We start from the raw sequence: 23,562 nt of genomic DNA, 5'->3' as shown, positions 1-23,562 counted from the left end.
AGGGCTCATAGGGTGCTGGCGCGCCCGCCGGACCCGGGACGCCCGCCTCGACCGGTGGTGGCATGTCTTCTCCACTACAGAGACAGGGATCTGCTCCTTCATAGGGCCAGGACATCTGGCCCCTACTCCGTGGACAATAGCAAAGTCACGCTGTTTCTGGATTACACGCTCGAGGTACAGTGAGGAAGGGCCTCCTTTTTGGCGGTCAAAAGGGCATACGCGACGAGGGCTTGCAATACTCTCTGATGATCCCGGCTTGGCTACGGATAGCCCTGGATGGCAAAACACACTTTTACAGCACTCTGGAGGAGGCCTGGTCCTGGCTGGAGGAGTATAAGGCAGACAGGGGCGAGGCTGGGTTGCCCTGGATGTGGCCGGCAATGGATCAACGGCTTTGTAGATCCCGCCGTACCCGGAGACGACGCTCGGGCCTGGGGGCCCTTCACTGTCCCAGACGGAGGCAGAGCGACTGGCAGCGCTGCAGGCGGTAATCGCTGGAGCGGAGGAGTCTTCCCCGGAGCTGGCTGCGAGGTCTGGAGAGTAAGCTGATGAGACCGAAACGGAACTGTTGGAGTCTGGCAGCCAGGTCCTCCCTAAGGTGACACTGGGCATGGCAGACGACGTATGTGAGGAAGGAGAGACCGGTGAAGCAGGTCCCTGAACCACCACTGCCTGGGCCATTCCGGGGCAATTAGGATCATCCGCGCCCTGGACTGGGACAGCTTGATGAGCACCGCCGGAATCAGGGGAATGGGTGGAAAAGCGTACAGAAAGCTGTTCGACCAGCTGATCCATAGCGCATTCCCCAGCGTCCCGTGCTGGTAGTACCTGGAGGCGAAGTCTCGGCATTTGCTGCTTTCGGCGGTGGCGAACAGATCTATGTCTGGAGTCCCCCACCTTGCGAAGACTTCTCCTAATACTTCGTCGTTTATGACCCATTCGTGGTTTTCCTGAATCAGTCTGCTCAGTGCGTCCGCCTGAACATTCTGCACACCTGGTAGATGGGTAGCCGTTATTGTCAGTCCTCTGGCCAGAAGCCATCGCCAGATCGCCTGCGCCTCCTGCGACAGAGTGCGTGATCTGCCTGAGCCCCCCTGTTTGTTGAGGTAATACATCATGGTCGTATTGTCCGTCTGTACAAGCAGAGAGTTGGTCTGGAAGGACGGATGAAAGGCCTTCAGTGCCAAGTGAACAGCTCTGAGTTCCAGGAAGTTGATGTAATACGTGGACTCCGTAGGGGACCACGTTCCTTGAATCTGAAAGTCTCCGGAGTGCGCCCCCCAGCCTTGGAGAGACGCATCCGTCACGATAGTCTGAGTGGGAATGTCCTTGTGGAAGGGACCCCCTCTGAAGAGATTCTCCGCTGAACACCACCACTTCAGAGACTGAAAAGCATGCCGAGACAGTCGTATCTTGTCGTCCCAAGACCCTTTCCTCTGATCCCACTGATCCTCCAAGCACTCCTGCAACGGTCTCTCTCATGTGCAGTCGTGCGAGTGGTGTTAGGAAGATACAAGAGGCCATCGATCCCAGTAGAGAAGACACCGTCCTCACTGTTGTAGATGGAGTGGTCATAAGAGCCTGAGCCTTCCGAAGGAGTGATAATCGTCGCTCCTCCGAAGGAGACACGCTTGCTGACAGCGTATTGATGGTGGCTCCCAAGTACTGAATGCACTGGACCGGAGTCGGGACAGACTTGGACATGTTGATGTGCAACCCCAGCTTGTTCAAGAGAACGCACGTCTTCCGGATGTGTGCCTGAGCTTCCGAGAAGGAGGAGAACTTGATCAACGAATCGTCCAGGTACGGTAGACAAACACCTTGTTCTTCCTTAGGTGTGCTGCTACCACTGCCATGCACTTCGAGAATGTTCTGGGCGCAGACTTCAGCCCGAATGGTAGTACTGTGTACTGATAATGATTGGAACCGCAGGAACTTCCTGTGTTTGTGTGCAATGGGCACATGGAAGTATGCATCCTGTAGGTCTATTGCACATAGCCAGTCTCCCTGTTGCAACTGAGGATAAATCTGATGCAACGACAGCATGCAAAACTTCTCTCTGCAAATCCACTTGTTTGCCTGTCGCAAATCCAGAATGGGCCTGAACTCGCTCTTGTCCTTCTTGCAAACCAGGAAGAACCGGGAGTACAGACCTCTTCCTCTTTGAGACAGAGGTACGTCTTCTATAGCCCTTTTCCTTAACAGGATATCGGCCTCCGCCTGGAGCTCGCGCAGTTGAAACTGCGAGCTGACCGGAGGAATTGATGGAGGCGGGCTGGTGAACCGTGTATCCATTGCAAACAATATTCAGCACCCACTTGTCAGGAGTAATTTTTCTCCACTCTGCCAGAAAAATTTGAACGCTTCCCCCCACCGGAGCGGGTAAGGGATGTAGGGGAAGTAACCGCTCAGGGTCAAGACCCAGCCGGGCCCTTGTTCGCTGTAGAGGACTGCTGTCCCCCTCTGGTCTCCAGAACTGCTGCTGTTGTTGCTGCTGCTGTCCCGAAGACTGCCCTCTTCCTCTTCCCTGGACACCGAACCGTCTCTGAAACGGGCAGTCGGCCTTCTTTTCTTTGGGCTTTTCCAGGCCCACAGCCGTCAGGGTCTCTGCCTCCACCTTCATGCGGGCCATCTCATCATCAGCATGCTTTCCGAACAGGGTTTCCCCCGAGAAGGGCAGATTGAACACCCGCTGTTGAGCCTCCGGCTTGAGTGATGTGAGCCTGAGACAAGCATGGCGCCGCTGGTTGATCCCATGACAATACCCATGGGCAGCCAAAAGAGAGACATCCGCAGCCGCGCTGATGACCTGGTTGAAACCAGCATCCCCTCTTTGAGTATCTCCTGGAAGTCCTCCCTCTTGTCTTGTGGCAGGAGTTCCGTGAACTGTTGAAGGGATTCCCACAGGGCACGGTCATACCGCCCTAGCAACGCCCCATCGCTGGATGCCTTCATAGCCGTGGATGCAGTCCCACAAGCCTTCCTACCAGCTGAGTTGATCCATCGGCTCTCCTTATCGGGCGGTACAGTTGAAGACGGGGAGGTAGAATGTAACTTCCTGGCCGCCGCCACTATAACAGAGTCCGGAACCGGGTCTATCTGCAGAAAAGCCGGGTCCGAATCCGGGGCCCTGTATTTCTTCAGAAGTCGGGAGGGAGCGGCCTTCGCCACCGCTGGCGTGAGGAACAGCTCCCCCACAGGCTCTACCAAACCAGGCACTAGCGGCAGTAGAAGGCGAGACAAATGCTTCTTGTGAAGCGTCTCAAATATCACGGACGTCGTGGGTGTTGGAGCCGTCACCGTGATTCCCAATTTTGCCGCCCCCCTCAGGAGAACATCCGGGAACGAGCTGATGTCGTCCATCGGAGACACCCTTGTCCCTGGGGATTCCGACAAGGTCAGTGAATAGGTCCTGATCCTGGACCTGGAGGAGTTCGTGCGGGACCTCGATCCACGCCTCCTATAGCGACGTCTTGACCTGGTGGAGGATCTACGTCGACTCCTCGATCTCCCCCTCCGTCCAGAGCGTGATCGTGACCTACTTGGCTTCGGTCGATCCGCCGGTTCCGCCGGAGCGGGCGACTTTGGTTTGGCCGGGGCCCTCGGCTTAGGGGTCCCCTTGGGAGGAGTCGGAAGTCTGGGCAGTGAGACCGACCTAACAGGGACCGGAGGCACCTTGTCTGCTGGCAGCTGAGGTCGAGGTATAGGTTGAGGAAGTGCTGGTAGAGGAGGAGGAGTAGGGGCTCTGAGAGGGAGCCCCCTCGGTAATGGAGGCGGGGGTGTAACCGGCCTCTGTGACGGGGTATACACCACGGAGTACACCGAACCCGGTGATCCGCCTTCCTTTCCAGCCTGGGACGTTGGCGAACCTCCCATGGTGCCAGACCTCCTTCCACGTCTCTTCGGCGTTGAACAGCGACCGGACGGTGAGTGTCGGTCCCTTGACGGCGAGCATCTTCTCCTCGGCGTCGACCGTCTCTCCCTCGACGGCGACCTCGTCCGTCTCAACGGCGACCTCCTTCGCCTCGACGGCGACCTACTGCGCCCTCCTGCGCCTCGACGGCGACCTCCTGCGCCTCGACGGCGACCTCCTGCGCCTCGACGATGACCTCCTGCGCCTCGACAGCGACCTCCTGCGCCTCGACAGCGACCTCCTGCGCCTCGACAGCGACCTCCTGCGCCTCGACGGCGACCTCCATCGCCTCGACGGCGACCTCCTGCGCCAACGGCGACCTCCTACGCCTCGACGGCGACCTCCTACGCCTCGACGGCGACCTCCTGCGCCTCGACGGCGACCTCCTGCGCCTCGACGGCGACCTCCTGCGCCTCGACGGCGACCTCCTGCGCCTCGACGGCGATCTTCTCTTCGACGACGAGGATCCCCTCGATGACGATCTTCTCCTTTTGGCCGACGGCGAACGGCGGTGTCGCCTCGGCGGCGAGCACCGATGCCGGGCCTTTCGACGTCGATCACTCGACGATGACGAGGACGACGACGAAATCGTCACAGGAGACCTCAACGGCGGTCTGTTCAGTTCCTTCGACGTCGAGCGTCGACGTCGCTTCGACCCAGAGCCCTGGGGAGACAGAGAACAGACTGTAGTCATCCCTCTCGACGCGGTAGTCGGTGCAATCGACCCAGACGGAGAATGGGGATGCTTGCTGGTCTTCCTGCCCCTGGGGAGCCCCCCAGAGGCCTCAGCACGGGCAGAGGAAGCCCCTCCAGACCCACCTTGCGCCTTCAGCCTTCTTTCCTCAAGGCCCTGAAGCCTGATCTTCTTTCTGTCCTTCAGGGTCCTGCCAGAGAAGCCCTGGCAAATCACACACTCCTCTGGGACATGGGAAGAGGGAAGGCAGAGGATACACACCTCATGGGGATCTGATTTGGCCTTCTTCCTGGAGCACTCTGGACATTTGTCAAATAATGCAGGCATATTTGACAATCAAAAGGGTGCACCAAAGGATAAACAAGAAGAAATGCACCAAAGTACTTTAAAAAAGCACTCAACTTGAAACAAAAGTAAAAAATCACCAATAAACCCTTGAAAATGGAGTGCTCAATGCTCCAGGGTCCTGCTTGCAGGAGCCGGAAAAAAACTGAAAGTAAAAGGGACCTGCAGTGCATTCTGGGATACTGTAAAGTTCTGGAAAGTTCTAATTTTTTTGGTGGAATTTCTAGTTGAAGTACTGGACAGTGTAGCCTATTTTTATAGGCTGCATTATCTGTCTTTAATTCTCTCTTAAGTGTCTGTGCAGTTCTGCATTTTTTCAACATCTTAAGAGATTATTTTTGATTGCTCCGGGGTCCACCCACATGGACGGGACTATTCACTAGATTATGACTATACACAGAGATCCCCTACTACAGAAAAGGGAGCACCAGAAGCAGGTTATGAGTTAGAGTCAGAGCTGGCAGAGCTGGAGCATACACTTGACAACTTGGAGGAGACAATCCATAAAATACACCTGGCACAGCAGGCATATAGAGAATACATGCGTGAGGAGGCCTCAAGTAGATTGACCAATACCCAGCACACGATATACGGTCAGGCAGATAAGGCTAGCCGATTACTGGCTTGGTTAGGGAAGAAGGAGAGGGCGGTTAACTGGATCACGCAGGTGCGAGACAGGGAGGAGGTTTTAGTGACTACACTGCAAAAGATCACCGAAACACTTGCGCAACATTATGAGACAATTTACACGCCTGTGGCCACTGCAACAGAGGCTGACAACTTTGCCTTTCTGCACAACATACACTTGACTGACGCCCTAGCCGCCCTAGATGAGGACATCACGACTGAGGAGCTTTCACAAGCGATAAGAGCACTACACACAGGAAAGGCGCTGGGGCCCAAAGGGATCCCAGTTGAATTCTATAAACGAGGCTCCGCGCACCTGGTGCCACACCTTTTGGCCATGTACAATGAGAGCCTAGCTAATGGGGTTTTGCCGGGAGACCAACGTCTTGCCACTTTTGTTGCGATACACAAGCCCGGTAAGCCGGCGCAGGAGTGCACATCTTATAGGCCGATTTCCCTCCTTAACGCGGAAGTAAAGATACTCGCAAAAACCTTGGCCACTAGACTACAACCGCATTTATCAGACATAATCCACCCGGACCAGTCAGGGTTTATGCCCAATAGCAACACGGCACTCAATTTGAGACGCCTATTCGGTGTAATGCAGTGTTAATCGAACATAGCAGAAGACGCTGCCATACTTTCCTTAGATGCCCGAATGGCATTTGACTTGGTGGAGTGGTCTTTCCTCTTCGCGGTCCTCCAGCGCAAGGGCTTTGGACCCAAGTTTTGTGCTTGGGTCCGACTGTTGTACACGCGGAAACTAGCGCAGGTAGTGGTAAATGGCTATCTGTCAACAGAATTCCCGTTGGGGAGAGGGACGAGGCAGGGGTGCCCGCTGTCGCCCCTGCTTTTCGCAATAGTACAGGACAGGACCCTATGGTGAAAGAAATCAGGTGGGCGGTTGACTGGGAGGACCGTATTTCGCTTTATGCTGATGATATTCTCCTATACTTGACATCACCAGTGAGCTCCATTACGCGTTTTTTAGAAATGTGTGCGGCCTATGGGCAAGATGTCCGGATACATAATAAACTGGGACAAGTCACTGCTATATGTCCTTCAAGGCCCCCCGCCACAGCTGCAGAGGGGATGCGCTCTCCAAATAGTCTCAGACGGGTTTAAGTACCTAGGGATATTTGTGATGGAAGATCATGCACAATTTACGGAGCAAAACTTAACTCAACCCCTGGTGCGATTTAAAAAAAGACGTCAAGAACTGGCATACGCTACCTTTGACACTCCTGGGTCGGCCGCACTCCTTAAAAGGATGGTACTCCTGTGTTTTTTATACGCGGAATACTCCGTTTCCTGTCCCATCGGCATATTTTGGAGCAATTAATGAGGTGGTAACATCGCTGCTCTGGGACGGGAAAACACCACGCATAGCATTGCAAAAGCTCACGAGGGGCTGGTATGATGGTGGGATTGCACTGCCCGACATCAAGGCGTACTATTGGGCTTTCCAGCTGGTTACAATCAATCACTGGCTCCACGCTCCTCAGGAGGACCCAGCGTTTAGACTAGATAGGCATCTTCTCGCGCCGGCCAGGATAATGAGCGCTCTATATAACAAAAAAAAGAGGCACAATATTACTGGCCCAACACTACACACAATACAGACATGGTTTGCGGCACAGCGAGCACTAGGATGGGACAGAGTGGTCACGCTGGCAATGCCTCTATGGGACACGAAAAATCTGGGAATGTTGGATAATTCTAAGGGATTCCGTAACTGGGATTCCTTAGGCATCTCAACGGTTGGGCACCTGTGGCAGAGGGGAGGGGTGATTGCCTTTGCTCAATTGCAGGCCAACAATGACCTAGCGGAGACGGAACTGTTCCGCTACATACAGGTTAGACATGCATTGCAGTCCCTGATACCACCTGACACGAACCCGGAGGAGTCCTCTCCGTTGGAGGATCGGCTACTGACAGATCACCTTCAAAAAAAGGCAATCTTGCAGACATACAAGAAAATAGTTAATGACAGGCCTGACTCCACAGGGACCCTGAAGACTAAAATGTGAGCGAGAGGTGGGAGACATTGACGAGGCGGATTGGAGGGAGGCCACTTTTCCATCCAGGCTCAGACTGGTACAATTAAAAATCCTACATCGCACATAATATACTAGGAAGCTACTACATACCATAGCAAGGGCAGACACGCCGCTTTGTCTCCGACAGTGCGGTGAGACGGGGACGTTTTACCACACCATTTGGAGTTGTCCCAACATTGTGGGGTACTGGAAGGCAGTGATGAGGACTCTCTCTCAGGTCACACGAATTACCATATTGCCAAACCAGAGGTGCTGCCTGTTAAATATATGGGAACCAACAGACTTAAACAGAATTGCCCAGGACTAGGTGACACTGGGTATGACAGTAGCTAAACGGAACATTGCATAGCGCTGGCGGTCTAGGGTTAACCCCACTCTTGCTCAGTGGTGCAGGGATATGGACTTGGTGATGGTTGCGGAAAGATCTGTATATATACAACGAGGTTGTCCAAGAAAGTGGGGAGGCTGGAATACCTACCGGGCTGGCATGTGTGAACCTCCACCCCCCGGGGACTCTGACTCTGAGGAGAGTTTTTGAGTGATGTCATTTGAGTGGCCTACTGCTGTATGTATTCACGGGTGGGAGAGGGGGACTAGGGAAAGACATGAGGGACGAGTTCTATGAAGGATGTATAAATAGTTGTTTGGATAAGATGGAATTGTATCTACATGCCATGCTGACAGTTAGCATTCACTTGCTCTACGAGATGTATCAATAAAAATTGTTATTTAAAAAAACAGAAAAAAAACAAGAATTCTCGCATCACTGCATAGCGTACGCTACCCATTCATACCCACCCTCGGTATCCAACCCACAACTACACCACCCTACAAACTGTTAACCTTAAACTTGGCTGTTATATTCCAATTTGTTAAGCCAGGACTGGGTCTCGAGGGTCCACCAAAGTAGTGCTGCTCCAGTGTGTACCTATGCGGTGGTGGGAGGAATGGGGGGAGAGAGGAGGGAAGAAAGGAGCAGACTGGCACCCAGGAAGGTGGCTGAGTGGTCGGGGGTAGGAGAGAGATTGAGGGGGGTGGCTGGTCACAAGCGCAATCCCCATCGTGTTCGGGTTGCTGTCCAAATCAGAATTAGGCAGACGCGGCCAACTCAACTGAGGGTTCCAGGTCTGCACCCACATCGTATCCCGTTACTGCCTTAAGTTGCTCTAACATGTGAGCCCAGTCTAGCGCTACTGGTCTTTTCCTATGTTCCTCACAAGATAGCGCCTCTTCCTCCGCTACCCCCCATCTAATGACCCCTTCTCTCCATGTGCCCTGCAAGACTTCCACCTCTGTGTTATCAGTCGTTTAGCGAGCATCAGAGCCAACCCTGTAAAGCGATGCAGCAGTTTCGCTTTTTTCAGGAGTGGGAGGAGACCCAATAGACACACTTCTATGGTGTCACCATCGGGTGCGTTCCGTAAGTGCAGATTACCCACAGGTAACTTCCGACCAAAACCTCCCCAGGACTGGACATGACCATAACATATAAGTAAAATCGGCAGGGTCGTGGGGACATCTGAGGCAGCGTGCAGCAACTAAGGGGTACATCCTGTGGATAGCCTGTGGTGTAAAATAAGCCCTGTGTAGTATTAGTAATTGTATGGATTTCAGCTGAAAATTACGGGACACCAGACGGGGATGTTCCAAGGCTGCATTCCATTCCCTATCCTCCAATTCCCTTGCCTTTGCCATGTCACACTTTTGACAACAGTGGTACATGCAGGTGTTTCCGCATTCCACGGTATACTCAACGTATCAGGTGGCGTCCATGGCCCACGATGTGAAGTGACCACAACAAACAAGTTACTTACCTTTGGTAACGCCTTTTCTGGTATATACAGTATCTGCCTGTGGATTCCTCACCTTATGAATACCCCCTGCGCCAGCATTCTGCGGAAATTATTTCCTAGCTCTCCCACGTCGACAAGGACGTCACAATAGCACGGCTCCGCTCGCAACAATGTATGACGTCATCGGAGCCATAAGAAGACCTTGCCGGCGTGCTGACGTCAGTTCCACCCATTTTTTCCATGCCACGAGGCAAACGGGCAGACATTTTCAAATGTATACATATTATACCAAATATATACACATACATAAAATCACAAATACATAATCAATAACGGCATAAAGAAATAGCAACAGAATAAGCATTTCTCATTATGAAAACATAAGAATGATTAAGACATATTAAAAAGTAACCATGTCAAACAAATAAAACATTTTTTGGTAGAAACAGGTGGACAACGGGGAGGCGGGCGGGACAGTGAGGAATCCACAGGCAGATACAGTATCCACCAGAAAAAGCGTTACTGAAGGTAAGTAATTTGTTCTTCTGATGGATACTTCTGCCTGTGGATTCCTCACCTTATGAATAGATTCCCAAAGAAGTACCTCTCCTGGAGGAGGGTGTCCACCTGACCAGACCAAAAAATCTTGCAAAACAGAACACGTGAAATGGCCCTCTCCTAACCTCAGAGTCCAAGCAGTAATGCTTTGCAAAGGTGTGGAGGGAATACTATATCCAGCGGGAGAGAGAAGGAACTCAGGTTGCCCGTTCAATCTCCAGGCATGAAGGTGTAGTCTCTGGAGGTAGGGGTCTAGAACATGCCCCTGCGACTGTGAGAGAAGATCTGCCCTGAGAGGGAGACGGAGCGGAGGGTGCCACAAGAGGAGAAGTAGATCTGTGTACCACATTGTCAGGGGGTCCCTGCCTGCCACGAGTCGGATACTGACCACTGTCCCTTTTCCTTTCCGCCTCAACGAGTGCAGGACGGCCACGCTCCCTTTAAGGCAGCCTGGGCATACCCGGAAGACGGAGCACCGTTTGTGACGTCATCCCCATATCGCCAATCAGAGACAACGACGACGCTGATAACTCGACGCCTGGAGGAGAACGGCGCGAATGCGGCAAGAGAGGAAGAAGCATCTCAGGAGTTCGCCATAACACGGGAGGATGCCGAAGCAGGGTTGCCGTCCTCAGAGACAGGAGTAGAACCAGCCACCAGGTCGCCGCAGGAGAAGACGGGAGGCCAACGGAACCACGCTCCGCCCAGCCACACTTCAACAGGAGAAGTGTGGCTTCGCAAGGTACGGGCGAGAATACGGGGAGTGTTTTTCATGGAGGGAGGGAGCGGGTAGAAGGCGGCTGGGTGGTCACGGGACGGGAGTGTCTGTGTGCAAGCGCCACCCCTTTCACGGGTCGAAAGAGCACCGAACGGTTGTGGTCCCTGGTGATCCCCTTCACGTCCTTTCCCCCCCCACCCTCATGCCATTACTTGTTATCCGTAACGCCAGTAACCCGGCGTATTCTTTCCTTTCCTTTTTGTTGAGGGTCTGCAAAGTCAGAAGACCTTCTGTTGGACCCGACCCGGGGAGTTTCGCAGAGAAAGACGAGAAGCACGCCGGAGACAGACTATCTTTTGTTGTCAGAGCTACGAGACTTTTGTTTTGTTGTTTGACCTCGAACCTATTCAAATAAATCTCAAACGATTGCACAGCAAGTTCGTTTTCGCTGTACCTTCCTATTCCTAAGACTCTTAGCCCCCTACCCCATGACAGTCCTTACAAGTGGTGTCAGAAGTGAGATTTCCGCGAACCGTCCTCTGATACAAGATGGAAGCCCTAATACAACAAATGAAAGAGGGCCAGGACAAACTCGAGTGGGCAATTGGCCAAACTTCTACTCAAGCTGAAGCAGACCGCACGGCATTTACTACTGCCATACAGGCTCAATCAGATAACCTATTGAAACTGGCCGAGGGTCAAAACCAACTCATGACGGTATTGGGACAAGGCAGGACAAACGGCCCACCCCCAGGAACTGTAGTCCCTCTACAGAAGTTCACGCCAGGAGACGACCCTTTGGCCTTCTTTCTGAATTTCGAGAGGGCTGCTAGGGCCAGTGCTTGGCCTGGGGATCGATGGCCTTTTTACCTCGCCCCTCTGTTAACAGGAGAAGCGCAATCGCCTATCAGATGATCAATAAGGACGGCACCTCTGTTTACGCCGTAGTGCAGCAATAAATCCTCGACCGTTTGGGTGTGGATGAAGAGACACACAGGCTCAAGTTCCGACAGGAACGTGGAACCCCAGGGGATCTCCCTAAGACTCTGTTCTATAAATTGAAAGGAGCTGCTGACCTTTGGCTGAAGCCACAGGATGGGAATATAGACGATGTGATTAATAAAATATATCTCGAGCAATTTCTTGAGGCGCTGCCCTACGGCACACAGCGTTGGTTGAAGCAACACGCAGGCCTGACTCTTGAACACGCTATCGAAATGGCCACTTCCTATGCCCGCGCCCAAGGGCGTCCCACTATAAGAGAACCAGAGAAACCTATTAAACCAGTGCCAGGAAACATCGAAAAGAAGTACCCAAAACCCCCGTTTGAACCTCCACGGCCACGTTTTCCCAAACTCGAGTTTCAACCCAACCCTGGTCCCCAATGCTATGACTGTGGTGAATGGGGTCTTATAGCCAGGTTTTGCAGAAAAAAAAACAAAGGAGAAAGATGAAGAACCCATAGACGTCAGTTACGCTCCATATTCACTTCTGTTCGCGCAGGAGAGAGGACCAGTCTTCTATGTGAGTGTGACCATACATGGGAAAGTGGTTAGAGCCTTACTGGATTCTGGGTGTAGGCATTCTGTAGTCCGACAGGAACTTGTCCCTTCCTTATGCCTAATGCCCGGGAAAACTGTGCACATACGTTCATGGGGACGTTAGGGAGTATCCGCTAGCTACTATTAGCCTATGTACCGCTGCAGGCACTAGAACAGAAGTAGTGGTCGGAGTCATAGCTTCCTTGCTTGAACCCGTGATAATAGGAACGGACAACCCCGGCTTTACCGTCCTTCTGTCTGATGCCTTACAAGCCGCCCCACGCAACGGTTTGCTTGTTCCCGAACCCTGGGCTAGGGATACCCATTTTAGAACTGCACAGTTGAACGACGCCTCTCTTACCAACGCTTGGCACATAGCCCGTTCAGGTCAGGATCCTCTACAGAGGACATATCCCACCTTCATTGAACAAAACGGGTTGTTGTATAGGTTGGCTAAACCTGATGACGTTCCACAGCTCTTAGTACCTGTTGCCTTCAGGGACCAGATACTCTTTTTTGCACACGCTCATTTACTAGCAGGGCATTCAGGGCAGAAAAGACAGGGCTGGCCATCTTAAAGCACCTTTTGGCCTGGAGTATACGCACAAATACAATGCTATTGTCAGGAATGTCAAATATGTCAGCGGAGGAACCCCTATTTTCCCCCGGCGGTTCCTCTGTATCCGTTACCCATCATAGGTAAGCCGTTTGATAGCGTTGGGATGGACCTTATAGGTCTGTTACCGAAATCTGCGAGGGGACATTTGTATGCCTTGGTCCTAGTGGACTACACTACTCGTTACCCCGAGGCATTTCCCCTTCGGGCAGCTACTTCTTCAGCCATTGCTCAAAAACTAGTTGAGGTCTTCTCTAGAATGGGATTTCCTCGCGAAATCATCACAGATCAAGGAACACCGTTCGTTTCACGCGCAATGGCCCAAGTGTGTAAACAACTACGAATCAGACACATTAAAACCTCTGTCTACCATCCCCAGACGGATGGCTTAGTTGAGAGGTATAACGGTAGTCTAAAGCTCACCCTGAAGAAGCTTTTGTCTGGGGATGGCAGAAACTGGGATCAGATATTGCCCTTGGCCCTTTTTGTTCTTCGGAGCCAAAAACAAGCTAGTCTAGGCACCTCTCCTTTTGAGTTACTGTTTGGTCGTACTCCAAGAACACTTCTGGAGATCACAAAAGACAGTTGGGAAAAGGAGGGAGCCCACGAGGCGGAGGCCTTGATGGATTATACATGACAACTCCAGACTAGGCTTCATAAACTGAGGACATTGGCCCATGATCATCTCGCCATAGCTCAGAACAAACAAAAGACGTTTTATGACAAGCGAAAGAAATGGAGGGAACTGGATGTTGGTGACTGGGCTTTGGTGCCGTTGCCTTCCTCTACGCACAAACTCAGAAAAGAATGGCAAGGACCTTTTGAGGTTCTCCGAAAAATCGGAAAAACCACCTACATCCTGCGTGTTAAGGGGAATAAGACGCAAATGTATCACATAAATCTTCTAAAGAAATGGCTGGGGAAACCCCCGCAAGCGGTACATACACTCACGACTGTCCCTCATACTGTTCTTGACACTCCTATTAACCCAGACATAACGGAGGCACAACGAGAAGAAGTCTTGTCTCTTCTTCTCCGGTACACAGACGTCTTCTCTGACCAACCAGGAAGAACAAACATAGCGGTACATTCCATACCTACTCCTCCCGGGACTGTAGTTAAACAAAAACCCTATCGGGTCCCTGAAGCCAGAAGACGGGCTTTTCAAGAGGAGATCAACCAGATGTTGCGTTCAGGAGTGATTGTACCCTCACACAGTAACTGGTGTTCTCCGGTGGTTCTTGTTCCCAAACCGGACGGCAGTATTTGTTTTTGCATAGACTTCAGAGCCGTCAATAAGGTCTCCAAGCAAGATGCCTATCCACTGCCTCGCGTGGACGAACTGCTGGAACGCCTTGGTGAAGCCAAGTATATCACAACTATTGATCTCACCAAGGGGTATTGGCAGATTCCGCTAAACCCAGCAGACCAAGAAAAAACAGCCTTCTCTACCCCCTCAGGGCACTATCAGTTCGCCATTCTTCCCTTCGGTCTGCACGGCGCCCCGGCCACCTTCCAAAGGGCAATTGACATAGTCTTGTCTTCCCACCAGCAATACTCCTCTGCTTACTTGGACGACATTGTCGTCTATAGTAAAACCTGAGACGACCATAAAGAACACCTTGAGAAGATCCTCACTAGTCTAAGGGTCACAGGGTTCCATATAAATGCCAAAAAGACCAGAGCGGCCTTTAGAAAGGTGAAATATCTAGGATACGTTTTAGGTAATGGACTGATAGAACCACAGATAGAGAAAGTGAAGGCTATCCTAGAGGTCCCTTATCCCAAAACCAAAAGAGAACTGAGAGCGTTCCTCGGCCTGGTGGGATACTACAGGAGGTTTATTCCACAGTTTGCAGACCTGGCCGGACCTCTCACTGACTTGTTAAAAAAATCTCAGTCATCTCCTAGACTACCAGCCCCTACTCCCAAAGAAACCAAGGCTTTTCAGGCACTACAAACAGTCCTTACCACCTCGCCCGTCTTGGTTTCTTCGAACTATAAAAAACCCTTCATTCTCCAGACTGATGCCTCCGGGGTGGGTATTGGGGCGGTCCTTTCCCAGGAGGACTCAGATGGGTTGGAAAGGCCGGTTCTGTTTATCAGCCGTAAATTGTTCCCCAGAGAACAGGCTTACTCCACCATAGAAAAGGAGTGTTTGGCTGTCCGCTGGAGTGTGGACAAACTCAGGTACTAGTGAAGTAGTGTGGCTCACTGGTTAGAGGCGGCAGACCCGAGAGCAGAGGACGGCCCGGGACCATGGTTCGATTCCCGACGCGGCAGGTTTCTGGACCAGTGTCAGCGGACTCGATAATTCTCTCGCCTCGGTGCCCACTCTGATCAGCGATCACACTCGGCAACTCTGGGCATTAGCTTGCCTCATCTTCACTAACGGCCCCACCAGACCGCCGGGGATGCCTGGTCTCACCCTGGAGGTACCCATTAAGGGACCACCTCTCAGGGAAGCCAGGAAGGGTTTCGCAGCGGTCGAAGCGCGGAGATACTCCTCCGGGAGTCGATCCTAGCGCTATATAAACCTGCAATTAATTAATTAATCTGGAAGGAAGGCCTTTTGTTTTGTATACAGACCATGCTCCACTGACATGGCTTCAACGGAACCGTGGACACAATGACCGTATCCTCAGGTGGTTTTTGGCCCTGCAACCCTTCCAAATCGAGGTCCGTCATCGCAAGGGTCTGGACCAGGGGAACGCTGACTTTCTATCCCAGTTTCCTCTTTCCCCGATCGGGGAAATCCTGGGGGAGGGTTGTGTAATGGGGTCCCTGCCTGCCACGAGTCGGATACTGACCACTGTCCCTCTTCCTTTCCACCTCGACGAGTGCAAGACGGCCACGCTCCTTTTAAGGCAGCCTGGGCTTACCCGGAAGACGGAGCACCGTCTGGGACGTCATCTCCATCTCGCCAATCAGAGACAACGACGACGCTGATAACTCGACGCCTGGAGGAGAACGGTGTGAATGCGGCAAGAGAGGAAGAAGCATCTCAGGAGTTCGCCATAACACGGGAGGATGCCGAAGCAGGGTTGCCGTCCTCAGAGACAGGAGTAGAACCAGCCACCAGGTCGCCACAGGAGAAGCCGGGAGGCCAACGGAACCACACTCGGCCCAGCCACACTTCAACAGGAGAAGTGTGGCTCCGCAAGGTACGGGCGAGAATACGGGGAGTGTTTTTCACGGAGGGAGGGAGTGGGTAGAGGGCGGCTGGGTGGTCACGGGACGGGAGTGTCTGTGTGCAAGCGCCACCACTTTCACTGGTCGAAAGAGCACCGAACGGTTGTGGCCCCTGGTGATCCCCTTCACGTCCTTTCCCCACCCCCCCTCATGCCATTATCTGTTATCGGTCACGCCAGTAACCCGGCGTATTCTTTCCTTTTCTTTTTGTTGAGGGTCTACGAAGTCAGAAGACCTTCTGCTGGACACGACCCGGGGAGTTTCGCAGAGAAAGACGAGAAGCACGCCGGAGATAGACTATCTTTTGTTGTCAGAGCTACGAGACTTTTGTTTTGTTGTTTGACCTCGAACCTATCCAAATAAATCTCAAACGATTGCACAGCAAGTTCGTTTTCGCTGTACCTTCCTATTCCTAAGACTCATAGCCCCCTACCCCACGACAATCCTTACACACACCCTTCTTGGTCAATCTGGGGCGATCAATATAACTTGGGCGTGGTCTTGGCGAATCTTCCTCAGAACCAGAGGAATCAAGGGAATGGAAGAAAAGCGTAAAGGAGTTGCAAGCTCCAATCCAATTGAAACTGATGAAATTCACACTGTTCAGGGGTTAACATCAGAGTGGATTCTGTTGCTGATCGAGATGATTTCTAATGGATTTTGAGTTTGTCATATTCTCTGTTTGCATCCTTTAATCTGTGTGCATACCATTTGGATGTTTGAGGGCCCAGGTACTTGACAGTTATTTTGTATTCTCTAGGTTGACACACATACCCACATTCCTGTGGATGAAAAGGAGTGAAGCTGTGTGTCAGTCTGTGTCGTATTTTTTCTTCGGAGTACTACGGAGTACCACGATTGCCAACCGTATGGCATATCTGGGCATGCTGGCTGTGTGTCCAGTGTATTGCTTGTTAGTTTGTAGCATATCATGGTGGAACAACCATTATGAGCACAGTGCCTGTGATAAATGTTTCTTCACATTGGACTTTGGGATTTTGGGTTAGCAGCTAAGAACAGACTCTGATGCATCTGCTGAAATGTAAAACATATATGGGTTCTTAATCCAGTGAGCTATGGGAAAGACCCAAAGGAGCATCCGTTAAGCCAAGACACATACCTGAAGGTCACTAATACTGATTTATTGTTTGGAGTGCGAAAGTACTGTTTTGTAACGATTCTAACTATCTACTTTTACGATTGCTATTTAGAGCATTTGTCTAAAATACTGTTATGTTATGTTATGTTATATGGATTTGTAAAGCGTATGTATACCCTGAAGTGTCTTGGCGCTGTGGACGGTGGGGGTATGTACTTGCGTCTAGTTCTGAAACAGCCAGGTCTTCAGGCCCTTCCTGAAGGAGATGAGAGTAGGTGCGCTCCTGAGATCAAGAGGAAGGGAATTCCAGAGCTTGGTAGTGTAAAATTGAAAGCTGCGGCCGCCCCATTGTAAAGTGCGGATTTTAGGCACCTGAAGAAGTTTGGTGCCAGAGGAACGAAGATGCCTGGTGGGCTCATACCAGGTGAGCAGGTTCTGTAAGAAGACCGGGTCTTTTTGGTTCAAGGCTTTATAGGCTAGGGAGAAGGCCTTGAATTTGATCAGCTGCTCCACTGGGAGCCAGTGCAATCTGCGAATTTCAGCAGAAATCGAGTCATATCTGTTAGATGTTAGATAGTAATCGTGCTGCTGAGTTTTGTACACTTGGCAGTTTTTTCAAGCATTGTTTTTGTACATTTCCCAGCAGTCCATTACAATAGTCTAGTTTTGACTGGATTAGGGATGTCACTACAGTTTTTTTTGTGTCCATCAGGAGGTATGGAAGTATCTTTCTAACTTTCTTTATAAGGAAGTGGCTGGCCGTTTGTGTGGTGGATGAAGGAAAGTTTGTGATCCAGTCACACCCCCAGGTTCTTAGCTTTTAATACCGGTTTAGGGGGATCGCTAAGTTTTGGAGGCCACCATAGATTTCCCCAACTGAGCAGTAGGTTGCCAAAAATCAGAACTTAAGTCTTTTCAGAGTTTAGTTTGAGGCAGTGTGAGTTCATCCATTGGTTGATTGAGCGCATACAGTTTAGAAATTGTGGGGTGGGGGGGCTTCATTCTTGTAAGCTGTCACTACAATCTGAGTATCGTCAGCGTAGGAAATAAGGCGAAAGCCACAGCTCTGAATCAGTGGAGCCAGCTCTGAGACATATATGTTGAAGAGTGAAGGGGTCAGCGAGGAGCCCTGTGGCACCCCACAAGGAAGAGTGTAGGGGTACTGTTGGCGTTTTCAACATAATTTCAAACCCCTATCCAGGACGTCACCAGGGCAAGGGCTATTACATCTGTCTGTCCTGTCACTATCCAAGAGGAAGCAGGTACCTAGTAGGTACATGCAAAGAGTTTTGTTTAACAGCAAAATATATATTTTTGCTACACAATAACTGTACGTGCACTTCACATCTGTAAACTATGACACAATAGAAATATAAGTGTGGGTTGTTGAGGTTAGCATTTTAGCTTAAATATTAGAACTTCTGACACAAATGGCTTAGTAAACCTTGCTCACTGCGGTCAGCTATGTATATATTGTCATCTTCGTTTCTATAAAAGGTAACAAAATTGCTTAACACTTTGCATTGTAACTTTTCAACATAATGCACAGCAGCCACAATGCTCTATAACATAGCCAAAAATTCTGCCTAAATACATAAGGTCCCAAAGGCCAGACCTATTGGCTATGCCAATGCTTGTGAAACTAGCCTTATCCTAGTCACGCCCTCTACTGACCGATCCAGTCTCCAGTTTTGCTGATTGTCAGTTTCAGAACGGTCTATCAAAATAAGATCTCTCCCTGGCCTCCTGTTCGTCATGAAAGTGAAGACATTCATAATATATTTTCACCCAATTATAAAAGCAGCATGATCCTGTTCTCTTACTCGCATTATAGCTAAACATCTACTCAGTGCTTATCATGCACATTTTAAGCATAAAAGAAAAATACATTCTGCAGAGTTAATATATTTAATATCTCAAAAGGATCTGATGAGCACTTGACAATGTTCAATGTTGTATGCAAAATAGTTCTCTAACTTACCTGCAAAGAGGATGTGCGAGGAGAATGTATTGGCCCCAACAAGAAGCGCAGGGATTAGGTTGCTGCTGTGGCCCTCGTAAAAACCCACAAAGGCGGCATTCCAGTGAATTGCTGGGAAGATGGGCTGGTGGCCTGAGGAGTAAAAGAACTGTGTGGCTGCAAAGATCCAGGCGGTGACTGCATACCATGGAACTGAGAAGAGCTCTGTAGCAAAGAAACAAAATAGAGAGGCAATCGTCATCTTTGAAAAATGAGTAAAAGCCTTGTAAGCCCGAGCAGAACAGGTAAAACAGCTACGTACCTGCGCCAAGACAGAAATAGCAAATGAGGGAGAGAAAAAGAAAGCAGCCAGGCGTGAAGAGGGGATAGTTGGAAGACTAGAAATAAAAGAAGGGATGAGAAATCAAAGTGCATGTTTCTGAAAAGAACGGGAGTAAAGGTGCCCAAAACAAACCTGTTGCTTGTTAAGGCCCAGTAAAAGCAGTGGCATATGCAAGTTCAACTGCAGTTCCGCACGACTCTCCAAAGTGACAATTAATACAGCTAACAAGATCCTGCTTATTTATGCCAGTCCCCTCACCCCGAATTAAGAGACTACATAATGGCCAAGACATCAGTTAAGGACGGGCATAGATAGGGCCTTCAAGTTGATTAATAAACTAGGCCATCTTCAGAAGTCTAATATCATTATAAGGAATACACTGATTCCCCCTTCCTTGACTTTGTCCACTAAAGCATATTTAGTACAGATAAATGCATCAGCCTCTGGCACTCACCGGATCCCTCAGTCGATGTAGAGAGGTTCACGATATAGCTGTGAACCTGAAGAAGGGTGTAGGCTTCCAGAAGCAGGAGGAGGAATGAGAAGCACATTCTTTCACTGTGCAGGATGAGAAAGAAGAACCCTAGAAGAGTCAGCACAACAACCAGGATGGCTGAGAAGACACTCCCCAGCCCGTAGGCCACCACTGTTGCCTTGTCCCCTCGCTCATCCAGTTGGCTTTTTAAAGTTTCATGCATTCGCTTGTATATTTGGGGAATGACATGCAGGAGTTCAGCTTCAGAACTAGGCGTCCCTTGGTAGCCTGTTACAATTTTACCCTCCGAGGCTCTGCTGTCCTTCATGTAGACCATCAAAGGGTTCCAGACGACGATGAAAAGGCCCAGGGTGATCAAAATGAAGACAGCGCGTGGGCACACCACTAGGGCAATTTGGATAATCTCCTGCAGCTTGGCCAGACTGTCCTCTGTACCAGAGTTAATAGCCCAGTAACAGGAGATCCAGATTACTAGCAGAGGGAAGCCCAAACGCACAAAGAAAACCAGAGGGTTAGCACTGTTCAGGTTCCCATAGTGCCGCAGCCATCGTTTCACCAAATATACAATGATGACCAGGCATCCTACACATAATCCATAGGACAGGTTTTTCATCTGGGAATTCTGCACATCGGACAGTGGAGTCAAAAAAGGAGATGGCTCACAGTGTTGGACCTCATCACGGCAATTATGGAAGAGGCGTGAGAGATAGACACAAGCCAGGAAAGAGGCAACAAGGCCTAATAAGGGCATGCTTTCTTTCCGGTACCCAACTACTAAGGCCTGCTTGCTTGTATCCGGTGGGAAGCAGTTAGGCATTAAGGGTGGGACCATAAGGCTCCCATCCCAGTGAAGCTTAGCTACAACAACGATTATGAGGGACCGCAAAAAGAATGGCACTACCCATCCCTCTGCCACCACAAAACTGTCTGAAAACATGGCACCACATCGAAGAAAGAGCATGCTCAGAGGACCAGCCCACCTCAGGAAACACCACATCCTCTGCTTGATGCCACGGCCAGGTGGTAGGGGTCTCACACCAGCAGAGGGCACCTTCTGGGACCTCAAATTCCAAAAGTAGTACAGGAATGTGAACTGTGAAACCACTGCTACCCAGGAGCACACTGGAAGAAGGTCCAGATCACCCGGAGATGCCCATTGTCCTGAGATCAGCAGCAGGGCAGTAGCTAGTCCCCAGAGCAGTGGATAGAAAACTAGTCGTCTGTAGCTATATTCCATCCGCGTGAGCATCTCGGCCACCAAGTAACAAAGAAAACAAGAGGCTGCTAGAAGTGCGCTTCCAGCAACCATGTGGAAGGGTTGAAAACGTGCCCAGGACTCCATGCACACGCCCCTCGCCTCCAGCAGGTAATTCTGAAAGCTCTGGATCAGCAGCTGCAGATTGGCCTCATGGTCTGTGGAGTTTTTTAGCTTCTCCTTTGCCTCAGAAAGCAGGTGCACATATTGTTTCTTGGCAGCAGCAAACATCTCCCTCAAGTGCTTCAACTTCTCAGAAGATAGATCCTCTGCTGCTTGGGAATATGAGTCCAAGAAACGATCTACCTATAAAATGAGACGAACACGCCGATCACTTCAGTTAATTATTGCTAACTGAGAACAAAGAAAAACAGACACAAACATAAAAAACACAAGAGGCATAACATCTAGAACAGTTCACTGCCTGCATATACTAAGTAGACATTACTCAATGCAGTAACTCTTACCTTCCCTAATAAGGGTAGTACCACACAATATATTTAGGAGTCTGTCGAACAGCAGGTAAACTATTCCAGGAGTGTGATATCCATGTTGTCACTGCTGAGTAAGCGGTCATATATTTATTTTCAAAACTAAAGCCATTCAACCACTAAGTTCAATGCGGGAAGGGTAGTTTTGCATTTGAAGTAAGATATGGAAAGCAAATGTGCAGTTGATTAACTTGCAAATCTGACCAAACTAACGCCACCTCCTATGCTTACATGTATTTTCTGACATTCAAGGTTGTATGTAGTATAGTTTACGATTCTAAAAGAGTGGGGGGTTGGGGAAGGGGAGATAGCTTATGTCCAATCAGCATTCAAGTTGTACAAAACAGCCTGGTAGAATCCTCTTTGTTTTCTGGAAGATATTCCAGAGGGTAGTGTTTGTAGGAAACATGAGCATTAGCCCACTCTAGGAAGGCCACTTTCACCAGAGTCTGGCCACTTTAAAGTTGCTCTGCCACAACAGCTCTGTGAAGCAGCATCTAGGGCTCGGAGCTTCCAGATAGAACTGCACTGAAGTAACTGGCACCCACACAGCTCAACCTGAATTGTCACACATCTTCAACTAGCATGGAAACAAATCCCACTTTGTGCTTGGTTGAGGCAGAGAGCTAGATAACCTATGATATGGTGGAAAGCTTAACAGTACAAGCAAGCAAGCAGAATGCCCTGCGACTGAAGGGTCTTGGACAGGCATTCTTCCCTAAAAAAGACGACTTCCCACAACAGTACAGGACAAAGCATGTACTCAATCCTGGGTACACAGATGGGGTCAAAAAGGCAGCAGCAGCTCAGGCAGGCAGAGACAACAGGAGCTCTGAAGGAGGTTTGCTTGACATGGGACCAATGGCTACAACCAAACGAAAAGAAAACATTATTGTATACTTATTTTCCATATTTGGCAATCTGTGATCATGGCAGCACGAAGGGGGGTTGCAAAAGTATCATTTAGGAAAGATAAGTGATGGCATTGCAGCCACCATCCAATGCGAGCAGAAAAATCATTATAACAAGCATTTGCAATGCAATAGGTCTCGCATTATAAAAGTTTGAGCTGTTGGCATTGTTAATAATAATGCAACACTAGCAGCTCAAAGATTCAGTAACGTGAGACCTATTGCATTGCAATTGGTTTTTTTTATATAGCACAAACTTGAGTGAAAGTTGTGTATTTATGTTGCATTGAGTACATGCAATTATGTGTTGTGTTATTATGTGGCACAGAGTGGTATTGTGTGGAGTTTATTGATGTTACATTAAGTAGAGTAATTATGTGACGTGCAATTACGTAGTACTGAGTGGTATGTGGAGTGTATTTATGTTGTATTGAATACAGTGTAATTATGTGATGTGTAATTATGTGGTACTGAGTGGTATTATGTTGAGTGTAGTTATGTACTCTACTCAATGGAACATAAATACACCCCTCATACCACTCAGTACCATACAACTACAAATCACATATTTACACACTAATCAGTGCAACATAAATACGCTCCACATCATAACACTCAATACCACATAATTACACAACACATATTTACAACACATATTTACACTCTACTCAATACAACATAAATACACTCAATATAATACCACTCAGTACCACATATGCTTGTTTCAAGGGTTGTGGTCAGTTTCAGATATCATACTGCAGTCAGTTTTACGTACTGTGATCAGTTTCAGGTAAGGCAGCTAATATAACTTTCTGTACAATACACAGCCCATACATATGCAGATGTTTTATGAGGTCAAACTAGACAGGCAAAACATATACCAGCACAAAGAGTGCTATTCCAATGCTTACTGACAATATGAAGGATGAGAGCGCACATGCGCGGTAGGT

At 49.8% G+C, this 23,562-nt stretch overlaps 1 protein-coding gene across 2 annotated transcripts in view; it reads right to left on the bottom strand.

Annotated features, from left to right (window-relative positions):
* Positions 1-23,562, bottom strand: part of PIGO (phosphatidylinositol glycan anchor biosynthesis class O) — a 159,347-nt gene that overhangs the window by 65,869 nt on the left and 69,916 nt on the right. For both annotated transcript variants that reach the window (XR_015309267.1, XM_086960251.1), the window contains exons 7-8: positions 19,914-21,516; positions 19,138-19,341 (exon numbers count right to left, since the gene is read on the bottom strand). Coding sequence is in view for 1 of the 2 variants with exons in the window: in XM_086960251.1 (XP_086816377.1) it covers positions 19,138-19,341; positions 19,914-21,516 (1,807 nt within the window). In the remaining variant the exon portion in view is untranslated. The remainder of the gene's footprint in view (positions 1-19,137; positions 19,342-19,913; positions 21,517-23,562) is intronic.

The sequence above is a fragment of the Lissotriton vulgaris genome, chromosome 3_1, assembly GCF_964263255.1.
Source record: "Lissotriton vulgaris chromosome 3_1, aLisVul1.2, whole genome shotgun sequence".
NCBI classification, from domain to species: Eukaryota; Metazoa; Chordata; class Amphibia; order Caudata; family Salamandridae; genus Lissotriton; species Lissotriton vulgaris.
The sequence above is the reverse complement of the archived record's forward strand: the minus strand, read 5'-3'. Positions and strand labels throughout refer to the sequence as shown.